Raw genomic sequence first — 19,687 nt, 5'->3', positions numbered from 1 at the left:
ATTCTATAATTTGATGTAATTTTGATGAAATCTTAATGAGGTTTGACTGGCAAGCACAAACTACAAATATTTTAAGTAATGACAATTGAGTATAGTTCTCACAGGCAAGTTTTGGGACGCAGGTGACAAGCTTGGCCGAGTGGTGCACATAATCCAGTCGCGGGAGCCATCCCTGCGCGACTCCAACCCAGACGAAATAGAGATAGACTTTGAGACACTGAAGCCGTCAACGCTACGGGAGTTGGAGTCGTATGTGGCGTCGTGCCTGCGCAAGAAGCCCCGCAAGCCATACTCGTCCAAGAGCAAGCTGGCCGCTACAGCAGCTGGCAAGAGCAAGGAAGAACAGGTGCGCGAGAAGAAACAGGAGCTGGAGAAGCGGCTGCAGGATGTGAGTGGTCAGCTTGGCACCACCCCCAAGAAACCCCTCAAGAAAGGTGAGCAACTACTTGGTACCCCCCTCCTCCTCCTTTTCCCGCTGCTGCATGGTCCCCCCCCCCCCCCCCCCCCCCACCATCAAGTCCCAAATGCACAACCTGTCTCGCATGCCTTTTCCTCCTCCTCCTCTGTTGCTACTGCTATGCCTGCGTGGCATTCTGGAGACTGAGTTGTGTGGGTGTGCCTCTTGCACACTGTGTTGCAGATGCGGAGAACGCGCACGTGGATGTGGTCGGTGGCCGTAGCACGTTGAGCGCCAGCAGCTCAAGCTCATCGGACAGCGACAGTTCGAGCTCGTCGTCAACGAGCAGCTCCTCGGACAGCTCGGACTCGGAGTCAGGTTAGGCTCAGCCCGGCGGGGGCGGGGGGGGCACTGCCCCTCGTGCTCGGCCCATCTGCTGAGCCCATCACCGCGGCACCATCCGGCCAGGGAACAAACAAAAAGATGCGCGCACCCTTCCCTCCCAAACCCCCCTCCCCCAATGCCAAATTGTGCGTTTGGGACTGACAACACGCGCGCATACACACGCACACACACACACACACACACACACACACATACACTTTCACACACACCCACACACTTCACAGGGCATTTGGGGGTAGTGGGGGCTGTGCACTTGTGGCTGGGCACCGTGTGAATGTGTGGGTAGTGTATTTATTTCCCTGCTGTCAGACAGCGGCACACACTGTTTTTGAGCAGGAGCGAGTCTAGTGGTAGAGACCCTCTTCATCTGTACATACAAGGCCATTGCTGTTCCCATCACCGTTTTTTTAACCAAGTAGTAGCGAGTGTGTATGTGCGCACACAGTGTCGGCTTTTAAAGCATCCTTCTCCATGGTGAAGGGTGAAAGCTGGCGCTTTCACCCTTCACGTCATGCTGCCATTGAGAGAGCCAGTGTCCTTTGCTGCCCTATTCATTCCCACACTGAGAAAGGTCTGTGCACGGTTGGTGCACATCTATAGCCCATGAGTGCAGTGTTCTTCCTCGAGGCCAGCCTTGTGTAAGTGATGTGCAAGCCATCCCTGGTTTAGTGTGTGTCATTATTTATTTTTGTCTCGGCAGGCTTCTGTGGGGCACACACAGTAGGTAAGCATTCGAGGCGCGTAGGGAGGAGCCATCATTGTTCTGGGTGGCCAGCGTTGTCCCCTCACCCCTCCCCCCTGTCCGAACAAAGCAGAGGCCTCGGTGGTGGCTCCTGTTTGAGACAAAGCTGGCCTCCGCGTTGATTGCTGCTATAGCACGTGCACTCTGTGGCTAGGGGTGTGTACGGCCGTGCCCGAGACTGGCTCCTCTCTGCGCAACACCATTGTTTTTGTGTGTGTGTGTGTGTGTGTGTGTGTGTGTGTGTGTGTGTGTGTGTGTGTGTGTGTGTGTGTGTGTGTGAGTGTGAGTGAGTGAGAGAGTGTGTGTGTGAGTGAGTGAGAGAGTGTGTGTGTGTGTGTGAGTGTGTGTGTACCCCCCTCCAGAGTTCGTTTAGCACACATTGTATTCCTCGGCTGTACATTTAGGGCTTTTTTTTTTTTAATTTTTGCAACTCTGTTGGAGAAAGGCCAAGAGTGTAGCAACCCCACAGGCTTAACAGCATTTCTTGTGCCAGTCTGGATGGGTGTTATTTTTAGAGAAAGCGTGGCGTATGGTGCAATGATTTTATTTTGCTTCTCTGGTCGTAATTGCATTTTATCTCATACTGTGTGTTGTGTACGCATCCAAATGATGAGCAAGCACTCCTGGGACCTTTTCCTAAATGGTGTACTTTTTATATCTGAAGACTGCGTTGTACAGGTGGGGCCTAGTGCAAGGCTGCCACAAATCATATTGATTTAAATGTCTTTGCATTGTTCTTAGAGCTGTACATTTTTGCGACAGAGCAAATATCATCATCCACAAACCCATGTGCGTGCGTGTGTGAGTGGGTTTACACAGTTGTGTTCAATAAAGTGTGGATGGATGAGCCTCTTCGCAGAGAGCATTGAATAAAAGATGGAACCTGCAGCGTTGTGGTTTTGTTGTTGGCAGTGCTTGCTGCTGCAGTACACGCTACACAATGTTGTGTTGTCAACAACAAGGCTGGCCTGATATACAGAACACTGCACTTGTTTGGGCAAATAGATCTCTCTCTCTCTATCTCCCCCCTCCCCCTTTTTTTTTGTGTGTTGAGTGTGTGGTCGTATTCTGAGGGCTGCAAAGGACCTGGCATGAAAGGCAAGTTTTGTTATTGCTACAAAGGAGTGGCATGCATTGAATCCTCCCTTGACAGCATTTAGTGGTTGGCACCCAATGGTGCATGAATGAGAAGGAAGTCATTTGAGGTCATCGGAGCGGCCTTTGTAGGCTATTGCTTCGTCAAGTGCTGTGCCAAAGGCTCCTTTAGCTGACCCAGCCGTAATGGATGCATGCATGTTTACATACCACACTCATTAGACAGCTTTAGTTTAGCGTACGCAACTTACAGCGTATGCTATATGCTAAGTGTAGCGCACGCTAAGCAGCGCATGTTTTTACAACTTTAGTTGGCCGGCGATATCTTCAGATCTCAGAGGCCGTATGCCGTCGTTGCGGCTATTTCCCGCCTATAGCGATAGGTGGCGCTGACATCTCGAACGTTTCTTTCGTTAGGCTTTGACTCGTTGGAAACGAGAAGCGATCTCGAAAACACAACGAGGTTATCCATAATACTGTGTCGTCGAAGTGGCCTAAGACTAAGCGAAAGCAGTTTACAGAATCATTTGCTACAAACGAAGTGCATTTTACAAAAGCAACGCCAAATTCAATTCGAAGCGGGCAGCCGGTACGGCCGCCATGTTTCACGCAAACTCCGTAAACCACGCAAAAACGCTAACGCTAACCCGTTTGCGTTGCGTACGCCCGCTGTACCCGCTATTTCGTTAAGCGGTCAGTGCATGCGCAGTGATGACCCGCTATTTATTAGCGTACGCTATACTAAACTGTCTATTCACATCTCTACGTAGCAGTGAAAGCAAAATGCCAAGTGCCTTGCAGAGCAATGGGCCGTGCCAAAAAATATTGAAGGTCTTGCAGGTTTACTAGCAATATAAAACTTTTGTGCTGACGGTAACTACAAACAGAAACCGAAGTGGCATGTGCATAAGCGAGTCCACTGGTGAAATGCGAAATGAAGATAGTCTCTGTGATGGGGTGGAAGCAAGTAGTTGTGGCATACATTGTTTAGGTTGTTTCTTGCCCCAGCATGAGCAGAGTTCTAAAGCTTCAAAAGATCTACTTGATTGACTTGGAAACAAGCTCCTGATGGATTGCAGCATGCCTAACTTTTGGAGATTGCACCTTTTTGGTTGTCATGATAAAGTTGACCCAGCTAATGTGAAGCATTGGAGTCAAGGCCAATTTGCCTTCTTAAGCAAGTTTTGAAACATGCTCCACTAGAGCCCTATTCCATGAAGGGAGGCAGTCAACTGATGAAGGGAGTATGTTTTCATTGCATGCAGCATTGAGACTCCATTCTGGGCTCTACCCAGAATTATTTTCAGGAGCAGTTATACAGGCATAATGGGAGCAATCTTGAAAGATTTCTATTCACTTAGTTTCACCTCTGAAGGAGGTACATCGCCAACACATAGTACTATAAACATGCATTTCACATACCGACATGTACAGGTAGGTCCACTGTTGGAGGGAACGTGCAAGCACGTGGCTCATGCTCCGTGCATCGGCATGCTTAGGAAGTGGTGAAAGCCAAGCGCATGTGCGAAATGACAGCAGAGGCGGTGCTTGCCACTGCTCATCTGCTACCAGCTTTTCTGGTGCATGGCTTTGCTCGCGTGTAGCTGCCCTGCCTTGCGATTGCACGTCAAGAGCCCAGCAGTGAGACGGAAAGCAAATTAGTACTCTTGCTTCTACTGCAGTGGCGTAGAATGCAAATAAGCACCAGAAGAACTATGTTTCAGAGTACAGCATTTTTAGAGAAGCTAAAGAACATTGCTGTGCTTCGTCTTGCGCGAGCATTCCGCTGATGGAAGCGCACTCGCAACAGTCTGCAACTGCAAATGTTTCACTTTTGTGATTTGCAAACGGTAGCTTTACATCGTTTTATCTTCCAGCAATTCGACAGATTAAGCACGATGTAGCCAGGCACGGAAACATGCCGTGCACACAGTTCCAAAAAAGACTGCGGTGTGACTCTTAGTTTGTTGAGTCGTTTGCCAAAAAATGAACATTTTAATCTCTTGTGATATCGTCCAAACGCGAAACTTCCTGAAAAAGGGGGCGGGGGAGGGGGGGGTTGATGTCCCCAATAATGTTCTGAAAGCTGGATAATTTCCATGCTTTTTGCATCGAGATGGCTGGCCTGCCGAGCGCAATTTTCTACTTAAATCTCGTTCATTGCAACTGCGGCTCAAGATGAGTGGTCGCCCAGCCAAAGGGCCACGTGCAGGCGAAGCAAAGTAGGCGTTTGACAGCAGGCGATGCACAGCATGCACCGCCCCTGCATCGTTTCGCACTTAGTCTTCGCCGCTTCTCGTTGATGGCATTGCACGGAGCATGGGCCACACGTTCCCTCTAACAGTCGACCCACCTGTACATATAGTGTAATATGCGCGCAAGCTCTGCGGAGCTGCAGTGCGATAATATCAAGGGGTGAGGGTGTTGGCACCCCCTGGCCTAATGTTGTGGACAATGCCAGCCTCTGTGCAAACAATGGCCTCTTGCTGATAGGTAGAATACATTGATTCTCATTGTCATGGTGACTAAATCGGGTCTGACTGATTTATTTTTAGCGCAAATCCGATTGGTACTGTTTCATTTAAACGGTTGTGGGTGGGTCTTGATGTAGGAATTTTCTTTAGACTAACTGAATTTCTGTTTTCTCTGTTACCTGTCTTTGACACTGAGCTGAAGTACGTAACTGTAAACTAGAGCCTATTTCAGTACGTTTTTATGCTCGTGTGCTCAATGTGTGGACATTTAAAATTGGCATTTAAATATAAGCGTGATTAGTAGCCATGCTCGTGCTAACGTTGATGCAATGTGCTGTGCTTCCCATATGCGTTCTCTTGCCTTGCTAGTCCTTTTCAATTACTTGCACAGAATAGCTTTGCGTCACTCGCAATTTCGCGTTTGTAGTCAATGCCCGTACTGCTGTGCCTAACGCTGACAGCTATGCATCTACTGCAGCTTTTAGAAATGCTTTTGGAGCAGTGGGTGTTGCTAATGAGCCTTTGATCACGCAACACACTATATTTTGGCCAGTTTTTGTTCGTTATAGTTTTTTCCAGCTCCTAAGGCCTGTGCCGGGTCACGGGGTGCATCCATAAATTGTAAATGGAAAAGACGCGACTGTTCACGTGTGCATGGCTTGTGTGAAGGCAGCGAGCCTCTGGGATGTATAGCAGACTCTGGTTTAACGGAAAAATGGCTTTAGTTTCATTTAAGCAAAGGAGAGAAACGTCGCCTAGAATTCAGTGATCGTCCGAGTATCATTCGTATTTTACTGCGGTTAATAAAGGGAAAATTACGCATGCACCCAATCATAGCAGTTGCGACAAAGGAAACCCTTATGGGTTCCTGGAAAGAAAAGCCTTGTTGAAAAATTCTTTCTGGTCCGGTACTCAAGCCTGAGACCGCCTTTCTGGGGCAGCCACTCTACCATCTGAGCTAACAAGGTGGCGGCTTCTCTCCACCTTGCGGGTTTCTGCAGGACTATCACTTATTACTGTGGCGAAAGAAAAAAAAAAAGGGTGTGCTTCTTTCTAATATTGTAGCTTCTTTTGTGCAGGGTTACATTCTTGTGCGGAAGGATTTCTAATAACTCTGCACAGTCCCATTGTTCAAAATCTCCATCTCTTGCTGTGTGGTCCAAAACAGTAATGGGCACTAGCACTGTAATAGCCTTTGCCACAAACTTAATATTTTCAACTGCCTCCTTGGAGCGGGTAACAAGGGCATCATTTGAGGTAATATTCCTCTCTGTGTGACCGAAATGGTCGCAGCACGACAAGATCCTACGTACTCCATAGTGCTTTCTTTGTCACGTATCATCACTCGTGATGAAAACGCCTTTCGAACTTCGACATTGTTATTTTCATAAACTTTCCTGAAACTGCCTGATGGATTGAATTTTCTTCATTATTTAAAACATCCCATTTTGACATGTTTGTAGGGCTTTTCCTGTTCTATACATCAATGAGGTGGTCACAAAAAGATGGGTTTCGTTTCACCCAAGTTTGTCAACACTGTCCCTATGGTTGGCTAACCTAGAGTTCATACCGGTGTTGCATTAATCTGGCATTCCGTTCGTGAGTTTCATTTATCCAGAGTCCAGTGTAATGCCAGACTGGTTGTTCGTGGCATCCTCTGTAGGTGCTCCTGGGGTATAGGGCAGTGCATTTCTATTGAACCATCTGAAAGGAAAGTAAATATTTCTCTGGGAATATATGCTTTGAAAGCTCTCCAGCGTGTTGTCTGTTTTGAAGGAACGTTTAACCTCTTTAGCCTGTTGTCGGGATTTCGCAACATTCCAAATATGAGCTGATAAATCCAAACTTGACATTTAAGTGAAAGAAGTCTTCATTTTGACGTGTTGTGTAGTCCAGCAAAAATGCTTTGTCATAGTGCTTCCAACGAGGGTGAACGCTGCAAGAGACGTGCATAAATTGAAGTGGCCATTTCTGCAATGCTGGCTTCCATAGGATGCGAGAGCATTCATCTAGTCTTTGTTCAATCCAAAAGCATTCGAATATAAAGGCATGGTTTTGTACTAGATGTCCATTTCAGTTTTCTTTATACGAGTGCAAGTAGGCAAATTATGAGCTAGAATGTGCATTGTCATACGCTTTTGTGTTATAGCTTGAATACTGAGGGCGATAGTACAGCTGCTATCGCTGGGTTTTTGCTAAGTGCGCTCGGAATTCCTTAATAAAAGAAGCAGAAATATTTAAATGGTTTTCTCTGGATTACTTTTTTCACAGAGGTGCACATTTGAACATAGTTCGATGTCATTAGACAAGTAATTATGCAAATTAGATTGACTTTCCAAACAAAATAACCATACATTGGTCCAAATGGAAGATCTGAAGCAAAACTGAACTGTCGAAGAGCGCAACTGTAGTGCCCTTAATAGTCGTTTTTGGTTAGCAGTGAAACTAGTGGTGTTGGAAGTGCAAGACTTCCTTCCCTTTCCTTACCCTTCTCTCACATGCTATGTCTGTCATCGCACTGCTAGCGAAAGATTCAACATTACTAACATGCCTGTTCTTCCACCCTTGTTGGACGCCCATCCGTGGATGGTTGATAATAGCGTGGGGCCTGCTGTGTTCCAAGAGGTAATGACAGCTCAGAGGATGAAGGCATTCTGTTGAGGGATCCAGCTTAGGTATTGGAGAGTGTTTAGCACAGTGTTACCGGCTAAACACAAGGTCGCGGGATCAAATCCTGGCGGTGGCCGTATTTTGATCAGGGCAAAATGCAAAAATGCCCGCGTCTTCCCGTGTATTGGGGACATGTTAAAGATCCCCTGGTGGTCAAAATTAACCGGGTGTCCCCCACAACAGTGTGCCTCATGATCAAATCGTGGTTTTGGCACATAAAAACCCAGAATTCATTCTGCCCCTACTGTGCATGCGCAGTGCTTAGTGGGCTCCAGTAGGTTTACTGGAATGACTCCTGCTGGTTACCGTGACTGCATAAGAACATGGCAGTGCTCAGGCTTTGATCCTAATTAGTCAGTGTTATATACTCTCCATTGTGACAGCAATAAAAACTCAGCTTTCGCTTAGTCTGTTTCTCGCTCCGACAAAAAAGTAGGAGTGATGTTTAGTAGTTGAAGTTCTATCCCGTTTCGTGCAATATCCGGCGGCAATGTTCGTGATTGAGAACAGGAAGCATGATCCAATACAATGCATTTTTTTTTTTTACTGGTTAATATGTTCCCGGAAAATTTTTTTTTTTTTTGTTCCAATGTTCAGATCGTCAAACTGCGATTGCATGATATGTTGTCTGGCCACTAGATCCCATGTGAACAAGAAAAAGTGCTAGGCGCGCACGATTGGTAGCTGTAGCTGCCCACTGTGGCAGCTTCCTAGAAGTGCTCACCTGTCCTTGTGTAAAAATGGTGACGCGCACTTCGTTTTCTCTTTCAGTACGAGCAAATCTCTTGGGGAGTTTCCCTTCTCCATGGTTGTCACATTCACAGCTATCGTGATAAGCATCGTGTCAGGTGCAGGGTTACATCAAATCACTTGTTGTGCCCCTTTGTGCTCCTGCCCAGTGGCGTTGCACTGCTCAGCTTGCAGGTTCAGTCCTGCATTTGATCATGCAGTTGGTTGAAATTGATCCATATTGTGGGTTTGGGATGTACAACGCCAGAACCACATACACACAATGTTATGGTCGCGAGTGCCAGTTGTGACCGTTGGTTGCATGCTGCGCTCATTTGGCCTTCCATCTAATAAATATGTCATAATGGTACGAAACAGTTACTTACCAATTGAGAAGCCTGTCATGACTGAAGAGATGATGAGGAGGACGACGACATCACCTGGCACAGACTATTTGTTCTTGGCAGGGCTACATGATTATGCGCTTGTAAATACAGTCAAACCCACTGGTAACGATACTGGTTTTAACAATAAAAAGTTGCTGTGCCGTCAACTTTGGTATGTTTTCTACGGTGAAATAGCCCGCTTACTGCTGTGTCACCATGCTGCATTATCGGTTATAATGATAAGTCTGGCTGCCGGGTGGCCATGCTGAAAGGTAATATAATGCAATATCCTTGAAAAGAAAAAGTGAAATATGAGCTGCTGCATGATCGTCCACCACCTGAACTGCCACCGCGCGCTTTTCTCCATGAGAGATGCACGCCAGCCTTGCACGCATCTCTCCGGTCGCCAGTCCACCCCACTGAACAGGAATGGGCTGCACCCATAGCTCTATACCGCACTATCCTTCGAAACACAAATAGACCATGCCAACTGCACCGACAACGCTACTGGCTCTGCTCCCAGGTTGCTTGCTTGACCTTCACAGTTGGTTCTTTATTCTACGGCCCTCATTCTGTGCAATTCTGCTAACGGATTAAGTCGTTTGTGCTTGTCTTTGTTTGATACGTCGAAGTAGTTCCTGGCCACATTGTTTCTCAGCTTCATTTTACTCTTCACCGAAACGGAATATGGCTGATCTGACCACTGATCATCAGCAATGCATGCCGTTGCCGGTGAAAAAAAGCGCACTCCTATAGATTTGAAAATAAAGTGCATCTAGCAAATGAGGCGATCGTCACAAACGTGCTTGTATCAGATAGTGACAATGATGGCCGCGACGGCAGCGCTGCCGTGCTAGAGCAGGCTGCCTCAACATTGCCCCCGCGGAAGGTCCTGTAGGTTATTCAGTTCCTCATGGGCTTGTTTTCGTGAGGGACCTTCCGCTTCACTCTGTGGAGCATCTGAATGCCTTGGAGAAAGATGTTGGCAAGCTTCGCGTAAAGCAAGCAAGGCTGACGGACATGCGGTTTTCTCGTGCAAGCCAGTGGGAAGTACGTGGCGAGATGCTGGTGGTGATCACGTCCCAGCGTTTCCTCTAAGTTTCTCAAGCTGAGATGCGGCCGTGGCAACCTTCTCACATTTTTTAAAGGGCCCCTTTTATGGCCACCAAAGCGATGCCTCAGCGGGGCTCGTACGTCACTTGCCGCCCGTGACGGTGACACACACACCGTTTTCTGTTCCAGTACCAGCAACTCTCCTGGGGAGTTTCCCTGCTCCGTGGTTGTCACATTCACAGCATTCGCGATAAGCATCTTTACAGCTGCAGCTTGTTAACAATGTGATCAGATCGTGTGGAAAGCAGACTTAAACAGTTAAACGAGTCAACACAATCAAAAGCCGGATGGAGGGAAGTGGTGGAGAGGAGAACTGGCCTCCCCGCCATTATAGTTTTTTCGAAACAGCAACACCATCTGCCATTTTGGATTTTTTTTTTTTTTTCATGCAACGCAGTTTTAACAATGGAATTTTCATGGCACTTGAATGTTGTTATAAGTGGGCTTGACTGTATACCTCTATATTCAGGTGCACCTTTATGTTTGGTGGAGGTTTGCAGTTTCTGTCCTCATCATGGAACTCTGCAGCGGACGGTCACTCAAGGTTTTCACCGTGGCCTCCGGTTAATCCACCTCAACCATACCGATCGTCCTGCCTACTACAATGACTTTTGTCATGCTTTCCGCTCCCAAATGTCTTGGCATATTGTCATTCCTGAATGGTACCAACACTGATCACTGGCTGGACCTCTACAAACGCATGAGCACTAATACAGCTGGGACCCTACTATCATGCTTGTTAACATTAGTTTTTTACGTCGGTTTCTTCCAGTATAGTTTCAAACCTGTGAACACATGCTCACAAGCAGAAGATTCACAGTTTATTTGGGAACCCTTTGTGTTGACAGCTCACTGCCAAGAAGGAATTATTTAATCGCATGCAGACTTCAACGGAGCCCTATATAAGCTATATGCAAGACGTCTTAGCTCTCTGCCACAAAGTTGACGAAAACATGGCCGAGGCGGACAAAGTGGCACAAATACTTAAAGGTATTACCTTTAACTTTAAAGGATGTCTTTAACTTGATTGTGCTTACAAACGTTATTGGTGCTCTTTGGCCATACTTGGCTGTTGCGCCATAAAACCAAATATGTCATCATCATTACAAATGTTACGACTGTTGACACCATCAATAAGAATGCTGCTGCCTGGAACAAGCAAAAACCCAATGCATCGCACATCAGTTCCAGCGACTGTCCAATTCCGCACCAACATTATCGTGTGATGATCTCTTCCGCCCAGCCAGCAGCTGCGATAACCTTATGCGTATCGTTCGGTGTGACTGAACTCAAGGTGTCTGTCCCAACTTCCCTGGAATCTGTCATTTGGCCCGCCTTCGGTTCCTATACCCCTTATGCAAGCTGTCTTTCATCAGGTGATTGCCAATATGGGTATCTACTCCATTTCCACCGCTCCTCACTCCGTCCAGCCACATTTTGCTACTTCACCTCTACTCACATCAGATTTTGCTCCATGGTTCCAGAATCCATCCGCATGGTGAACTCCCAACGACAGGCCTTTTTGTTTTCATTGTCACCGCATCGGCCACATCTCCTGCAACTGCCGAAGTCGCTGGTGTTCTACAGCACAAATTTCCCAGTTACTGTAATGCACCTGGCCGCTGTCACTCGCACATGTCCAGCTCTGACCAAGTTGCCCTTCAAAAATGTGTGGCCGAGCCCAGCTACTCCCGTTCATCTTCACCCCAATGCTGCCAATCTTGCTTCCCCCAGCTCCGCCGACCATCCCCACTAACCATCCCCGCCAACCATCTTCCCAGTCTTTTCTACGACATTCCCTGATGGAAAACTAAAAAAGGCAGCTCCTAGAGGTGGCACTGCATTGCTTCAACCAACTGAAGATCCTCTTTTGGTGATCCCTACCAAACAGAACCTCCGGATGTACAGATCGACCGTGAGCAAGTTTGTGCACTCATCGGCGCTGGGGCACACCTTTATATCATGAGTGCTCATTTGCGCCGAAAGCTCAAGAAAATCATGACGCCTGTGATGCCTCAAGTCCGTGTCGCAGATGGGGGAACAGCTGCCGTCGTTAGAATGTGCACCACTCGTGTTTTGAATCACTCGACTTCCTTGCCACACACTCCAATCTTATCGACTGTTCACCCTTCGTTTGACCTTCCCCTTCCTGATCCCACTGACCAACTTCCGAGCGACCCACCTCCAAGCTGCCTCTGTTCCATTGAGTACGCCCGCTTGCCACTACGTATGTTGACTTACGTCAACTTCGCGTTGTCGCGGTTATTTCCTCGTGGTGACTATATTTTTACGCCCATCACTGACATCTTCCTCACCCATGGTATCATTATACATCATACCGTTCTGTCTATAGTGACAAACTGCATCTGCCTTCCTGTTGTTCATTTCAGCTTGGCACCGCAAGTGTTGCTAGAAGACATCTGACTTGCCCTCAATTGCACCTTCGATGGTGACGAAGTGGAAGCTTTCACAGTGGCTGCTTCTCTTGGTTTCCCAGCTCATCAGCGGTCTGTTTCTTGCCCTGACAGCACCATTAAGTCGATGATTGCTTCTGCCTTAACACCTCAGCAGACTCCGCAGACTTCCACCACGCTCTGCTTTCCTACCTTGACATCTTGACATTAGGGGCCGTCCCTTGGGCCAAGCCACAGGTGCCCATATTGGGAGTCTGCCCCCGAGTGTCAAATTATTCAAAGTGAAGTTGACAAGGTGCTCGCGAAGAACATTATCGAGCCATCTTGCAGCCCCTGGGCATCAACTGTCGTGCTAGTCAAAAAGAAAGATGGCACGTGGCGATTCTGCGTGAATTATCAGCACCTTAACCCAACTGTGATAAAGGACGTGTGCCCTCTGCCATGTATTGATGCTCTCCATCAACTTACGCTCCGGATACTGGCAGATTGCTGTGGAAAATATGGACCGTGAAACGACAGCATTTGTAGCATGTGATGGCCTTTACCAATTCAAGGTCATTCCATTTGGACTTTCGAACTTCCGGTAACTCTCTGGCCACCTTTCTGCGCATGATAGACTCTCTGCTCAGAGGCTTCAAATGGTCCACGTGTTTATGCTACTTAGATGACGTCACCATCTTTTCATCAATTTTTTTAGACATACAGAGCACCTCTAAGCGTCCTCGACGTTTTCGTCAGGTTAGCTTGTAGCTGAACTCGTATAAATGTCACTTTGGCTGCCGCCAAATCACAGTGCTTGGCAATCTCGTAGACTCTAATGGTGTATGACCAGACTCAGGAAAAATCTGTGCAGACAAAACTTCCCTGTTCCCCAATCTGCAAAGGATGCTTTGTAGGGTTATGCTCATACTTCCATCACTTCGTGAAGACTTTTGCGGACATAATAGCCAGGCCAGTTACTGAGCGTCTGAGGCACGACGTGCCTTTTTCATGGGGCCCAAAAGAGGCTTATGCATTCTTGCACCTTTTCAGCCTGCTCACGACTCCTCTAATACTTGCCCACTTTGACCTGGCTGTGCCTACCGAGGTCCATATGGATGCAAGTGACCATAGAATCGGTGCAGTACTAGCCCAATGCCAATGGGGCCATGACCGTGTCATTGCTTACGCTAGCTGCCTCCTATCAGCCACTGAGCGCAATTATTCTGTTACAAAGCGAAAGTATTTGGCCCTCATTCAGGCAGTTGGGAAATTCAGACTCTACTTATACGGACGATCCTTCTCTGTAGTGACCAACCACTGTGCCATGTGCTGGCTGCCCTCTTTCCAACATCCTTCCGGACGGCTAGATCTCTGGCTCCTATGCCCACAAGAATTTTCATATTCGGTTGTCTACAAATCCGGCCGCCTGCACCTGGATGCAGATTGCTTGTCCAGGTATGCGGCTGACAACCCTGACAACGCTGCTGAGGACACCATAAACTCTATTTTTTCTGTGTTGGACCTGATTCACATCGGGGAAGAAAAAGACCATGACCCTTCATTCCGAGAAATCATCAATCCCCTACAATCATCGTCTAATGACGCATCCGTCCGCAAATTTGATTGAGGAAGGTGCCATATAATCTTCAGCCTGACCGACTTGACCTCCTTATTGTTATGCCAAGGCACTTAAGACAGAGATTCCTCACAGAACTTAATGATGCGCCCACTGCCGGACTCCTTGGCATATCTCGCACCTATGAGCGTGTCCGGCGACACTTCTTTTGGCCAGGCCTTGCAGGCTTCGTCCGCCATTATGTGGCCACTTGTAAATCATGCCAACATCTCAAAACACCCCCGCTACTACCTGCTGGTCACCTCCAGCCAATTGACATACGCACGGAACCATTCTTTTGTGTTGGACTAGATCTGCTTTGCCTTTTCCCACATCCACCTTTCGGAACAAATAGATAACACTAACTACCGATTATGCTGCGTGCTACGCAATTACCCGAGCTTTGCCGACCAGCTGTGCAACTGATGTCGCAGACTTCTTGTTACGTGATGTTATATTGCTTCACGGCACCCTGAGTCAATTGCTCACTGACCCTGGCTGCTACTTTCTCAAGTCATTTCTGACATGCTGTGTTCCTGTTCGACTCAACTCAAACTGACCATTTCTCACTATTCCCGGATCAACGGCCTCATGGAACGCTAGCACCACACTCTCACAGACATGCTTGCCATGTATGTTTCGCCGAACGACCATGATTGGGACCTTGCTCTTCCCTATGTAACTTTTGCACATAATTCCTCTCGTCATGATACAGCTGGATTTTCGCCTTTCTACCTGTTGTACGTACGAGAGCAGAATTTATCTCTCAACACTATTTTCCCGCCATCTGCCGCCTCCACTACCGAATACGCATGTGATGCCATCATGCGGGCTGACCACGGTTGCCAGCTTGCCCACGCTCAGCTTACAGTGTTGCAAAGCAAGAAAAGACTTTGCTATCATGCTTCGCACCGCAAAGTGACTTTCTCTCTTGGTGCACTTGTGCTTTTTTGGTCTCCTTCCCACTGTGTGGACCTCTCCGAATAGCTTCTTTCCCTGTACACGAGACCATACTGTGTGCCGTGCCAGGTAACACCTGTTACCTATGAGATTGCCTCTGTCATTTCCAAGTCGTCGTCTCACCTTCTGCCTAGTGACATCTTTCACGTATCAAAGATCAAGATCTACCACTGTGGTTCCGACGACTCCCTTTAGAGCTCTGGGGCAGTGCTTCTCTCGCTGGGGTTAATGCTATGGAACAGTTGTCATTTATCAATTGAGCAGGCCTATCATGATTGAAGAGACAATGAGGAGCACGACGATATAACCTGGCACAGACTTCGTTCTTGGCATGGCTGCATGCACATGCGCTTGTAAGTATACCTGTATATAGTCATTCCCGTGCATCTTTATACAAAAGAATATTTTGCAACATAAGAATGAATTCTACGTACAAGACGCGAATCTTTCACTTCAGTGACTCACTATTTTTTAGTTGCAGATGCAAGCAGTAATGGAAGAGACTTCGTAGCTGCTATGTATGAAACTGAGTATAGTGGGAGAGCATTGAGGTAGGGAAGTGCTATAATTTCCACATAACAGATAGTGCCGCAGCACTGTACACCCTTGGTCAATGCTAAATGATTTGACATTCTCTGTTAACAATTCCCTGCCTTGATGTAGCAGTGTTAGAACAAACTACTGATGTCAATAATAACCACAAAACCTCCTCAGCATGAGATGGTCTTGCTGTCGCAAAGGAAGAATAAATAACAAATTGGGGTTGAAGCATGTAGCCTGGGTACACAGTAACCAATGGGAGCCATTGCGGGAAGCTTGCTGGAGCCCAGTAAGCTTGAGCAGTTGAGGGAGGTCAGTAATGGTAAGACTGTAATGCTTTGTGAAATCTTTCTATTGAAGCTATCATTTTGTCCGCCAAAGATGGCATTGTCATATTTTGAAGAGCCTTGTACTAGCTTGAGCTGCGAGAAACACGCTTGATTTTACAGATCTTGTGCTATTCAAAATGTCTTGCTGTATGGTAACACATGTAAATGCATTGTGTCACTGTCATGGGAGGTAGCGGCACTTATGCTAGATAGCACCTTCTTTCGGCCGTGTATGACCTTGGGAACTGAGTGGCAAAACTTGGACAGATATGTCTCCTTTTTGAAGTGATGACAATACTGTGCAGCCTGCCAGTGCATCCTCAGTTTAGCATGTTTAGCGTAATAGTGGGCATGTAATGTGCATGTAAAGCTTGCTAGACTACCAATAATGCTGAACAACCACAATGGGTCGTTTAGTGTATGCATGCCTTTTTTCAAATTTAGCATTACCGGTGTTGCGTGATTTACTCGAATTGTGTGGCAACATGGCGCCGGTCCTGGCTGCCTGCTTCAAACTGAATATGTTGTTGTAGAATTCACTTTGTTCGTGCAAATTAGTGTGTAGAATGGCATTTTGCTTAGTTTCTGGCTGCTTCGACGACAGTATTAATAACTTTGCATATTTTTTGAGATCGCCCCTCATTTAGAACGGTTTGAAGCCTAACAAACGAAATGTGTGGTATGGCAGCGCCACCTATCGACGAAGCCGAGAGCTAGGCGTGTGTCGGCACATGTCCTCCGAGATTGGATGATCTTGGAGGCCATGGACAGCAAGCTTCTATTGACTTTGCCATGGACATCCAGGCATGGAATATGGCCCACTCCCAGTCGTCATTCCTCTGCTTCTTGCACTTTACGCACAAAGCTTGGCAAATAGATAAATTCACATATGTACTCCATGTATTCAAAATTTAAAGTGTACATGAATAGTGTTCCCAGGACACGAGCAACTCTAGCACGCTATACCATAGTGTGTCCTACCATATTTACTTGAGGGAGCTTTGGCACTGCAATTGTTCAGCCACCATGGGAATGATGGGTAGTACATCGATTTGTCTGATTTTCGTGTTTGTAGATTCAGACGTTCCTGTGGCTTTGTTTATTATGCTTCATCCGCCTTCGTTGTCATAAATTTCAGAGCAATCTATACTTTTTTAAGTGTATAAGACTCTGCGAACATGTACAGTCGCTGCTAAATCCAGCGGTTCAGCCTGTTCAGGTGGCTAAATCGGAATGTGCCAATCATCTCAATGCCCTGGCTTGCCTACGAGAAATCCATAAGGGCATTCTATGCCTCTTGTCGCTGCATGTGTCTGTGGCATAATGGTTTCAATATCGAGCTTTTGTGCCAATGGTCCTGTGTTTGAATCCTTCCATCAGACAGGTTTAATAATGTCTATTTAATTATTTGTTACACAGTACTTTATTTAAAATGACGAGTTTTAGGCAAATGCACATACTACCCATCATTTCCATGCTGGCTGAACCATCCCATTTGCAGCTCCCATATGCTTTAGCATCAGAGTTCCCTCTAGTAATTATTGTACAAAACCCTACATGCTATGCTAAAACACTTCCTGCAAAGTTTGTTTGCAGAATGGTGATGCTATTTCTCTGAAATGCGCTATTGCGCTAATAAAGCTAAAGCTCTCTCTTGGTAGAAGAGGTTTGCTCATGTATGTGTGGTCTCTCGTGTATAAGGCTTTCAACATTCTGCAGCCTTAGTGAGGCCTGCTCAAATCAAGGGTAGTCGGGTGTTGAGGAGGTGAGCCTATTATTATGCACAGGAGTCCACATGGGCCGCCTCCTTGAGTGCAGTCATTGAATGCCTAGGCTAGTTTGCTAAACGGTGGTGACTGCAGGAACAAGCATTTGGCAAAAACGGGAAATAGGAAGAAGTGGAAACTGCTGAATCATTGCTGCTGCAACTTGTGCACGTGCTATAGCACATGACACAAAGTTGCATCGTAGCAACATATTTGCATGGCAGTTCATGAAGGAAAAATAGGCGGAGGTTGTGTGAACAGGCACTGGGCATATTTTAACAGAAATGTGATTTGTGCTAGTAATTGCAAAAAACTTGCTTAGCTGCAGGCCGGAATGCAGCTGAATTGCACAACATCATGGCATGCAATCAGTGGCAGCACGAGATTCCTTGTTGTAAGGGCTTCATGCTGTAGTCCCTTGCAGCAACCATATGTAGGCAAGGTTTTGAAGCAAAGCTTTCTTGCCACTGCTTTGCAGGTGCTGTCTTGCACCATTGACCAATACCGTGCATAGTGCAAATGGGCACAGGATATAGTGTAAACCGAGGTGAGATAAGTGCGGACGTGAGCTCACGTTGCCAGCACAAAAATTCCGTCGTCAGTTAATCAGCTTCATTCTATTGTGGTCTTCATGGTCATGGTTGCCATTGTTCTGCTGTCTTCACACGTCACCATTGCGTTGTCATTTCATTGTTACACTGTCGCAATCACTTCGTCGTCACTTTGTCGTTGTCTTGAGCAGAACCGAACAACATAAGAAAGGGACAGACTCAGTTCGTCTCATGCGTCCTGTTCTTTTTACACTGCATCTGTTAAAGTCGTGAACCAACCAGCCGAAATATGTATGCTACTGTATACCATTGTCATCACACTATCGTAATCGTGCCACCGTCGTTGTCATGCCATCGTCATACACTCATCATGCCACCATGGTCATCCAATCGTTGTTCGGTCATCATTCCAGCATTGTCGTCCCATTGTCGTCATGCTGTCTTCGTAGCATCGGCATCCTTCATCATCTCTTCTTTGTCGTAGTCGTGATTCGAGCATCGCATCCCATTGTCATCATGCCGTCATTCTCATTCGATCATCCTCATTCCTTTGTTACTATACGCTACAGTGCCACAAGGGAATGTTGAGCAAGGCGTTTTCCAGTTGGAATCCTTCCAACCTAGTCGTGTCGCAGATGGTCGCTGAACAAGAATGTTCATCACAAATGCCAATGAAAGCTTTGCTTAGACCAATACCCGCAAGGTGTGAGAATAAATTTGTTTAATGTAAAAATAATTAGGGATAAGAGACAACTTTCTGCCTCAGGTGGTGTTCTGCATCTACATCTGCAATGCTCAGCACTTTGCTCCCATCAACTTTCTTGGTATTTGGGTATTTGATCTAGTCCAGGAAGTGTTCAAGTGCAGACACTGCTTAGGTCACAAACTTGGGAGCAGGCAAGTGGCCCATAAACCTTCACATGCTCATGGCATTGAGGATTTATTTTTCAGTTGTGTGGGTGCCACCAGATGGTTTTCGCGTCGTCTTGAATACCAGCTGGGGAGTGCTGCAACTCAGTCTCCATGGTGACCATTCTGCAAGACTTCCAATTCCATTCTCAGCAGCAAGGCTACCATTGATTCACACAAGAAGTACCTGTGTGAAGGCTTGTGAATTGTTGGCATAGCCAACAATTCTGTTCTTTTTGTGTACAGGAACTGGAGCTAGAGGCAAAATTGAGGCAGCATTAGCCACATGACAAGAATAGCATTCTGTTGAACCAGACAGAGGAGACAAGATGGGTTAAATGTTCGCGTTTTGCTTGATGGATAACTGGCCGGTGAATGCTGCTACAGTGTATCGGTTTGTTCCTCTTTTCTAGAGCCCTTGGTGAAGAAAGAGAAAACGGATGCTAACCAGGTGAGATCCGTGTTATTATGTCTGTAACTGCTTAAATTGTTGATGTACAGTGGGCAACATGCCCTTTTAAAGTTTGCGGAAGTATGCCACACCGGCTGCATCGCTGGATGGTGGCATGCATGCATTGAAATGGATGTGGTAGCCAGCTGGTCTGTCACA

At 46.8% G+C, this 19,687-nt stretch overlaps 1 protein-coding gene across 10 annotated transcripts in view; it reads left to right on the top strand.

Moving 5' to 3' along the window:
• The window catches only part of LOC126516459 (bromodomain-containing protein 3-like), a 159,913-nt gene that overhangs the window by 92,530 nt on the left and 47,696 nt on the right, over positions 1–19,687 (top strand). For all 10 annotated transcript variants that reach the window (XM_055063937.2, XM_055063936.2, XM_055063934.2 and 7 more), the window contains 3 exons: positions 123–434; positions 641–775; positions 19,491–19,528. In XM_055063937.2, coding sequence (XP_054919912.2) covers positions 123–434; positions 641–775; positions 19,491–19,528 — 485 coding nt within the window. The remainder of the gene's footprint in view (positions 1–122; positions 435–640; positions 776–19,490; positions 19,529–19,687) is intronic.

This window comes from Dermacentor andersoni, chromosome 1, assembly GCF_023375885.2.
Source record: "Dermacentor andersoni chromosome 1, qqDerAnde1_hic_scaffold, whole genome shotgun sequence".
NCBI classification, from domain to species: Eukaryota; Metazoa; Arthropoda; class Arachnida; order Ixodida; family Ixodidae; genus Dermacentor; species Dermacentor andersoni.
Note: the sequence above shows the minus strand (reverse complement) of the source record. Positions and strands in the feature narration are given on the sequence as shown.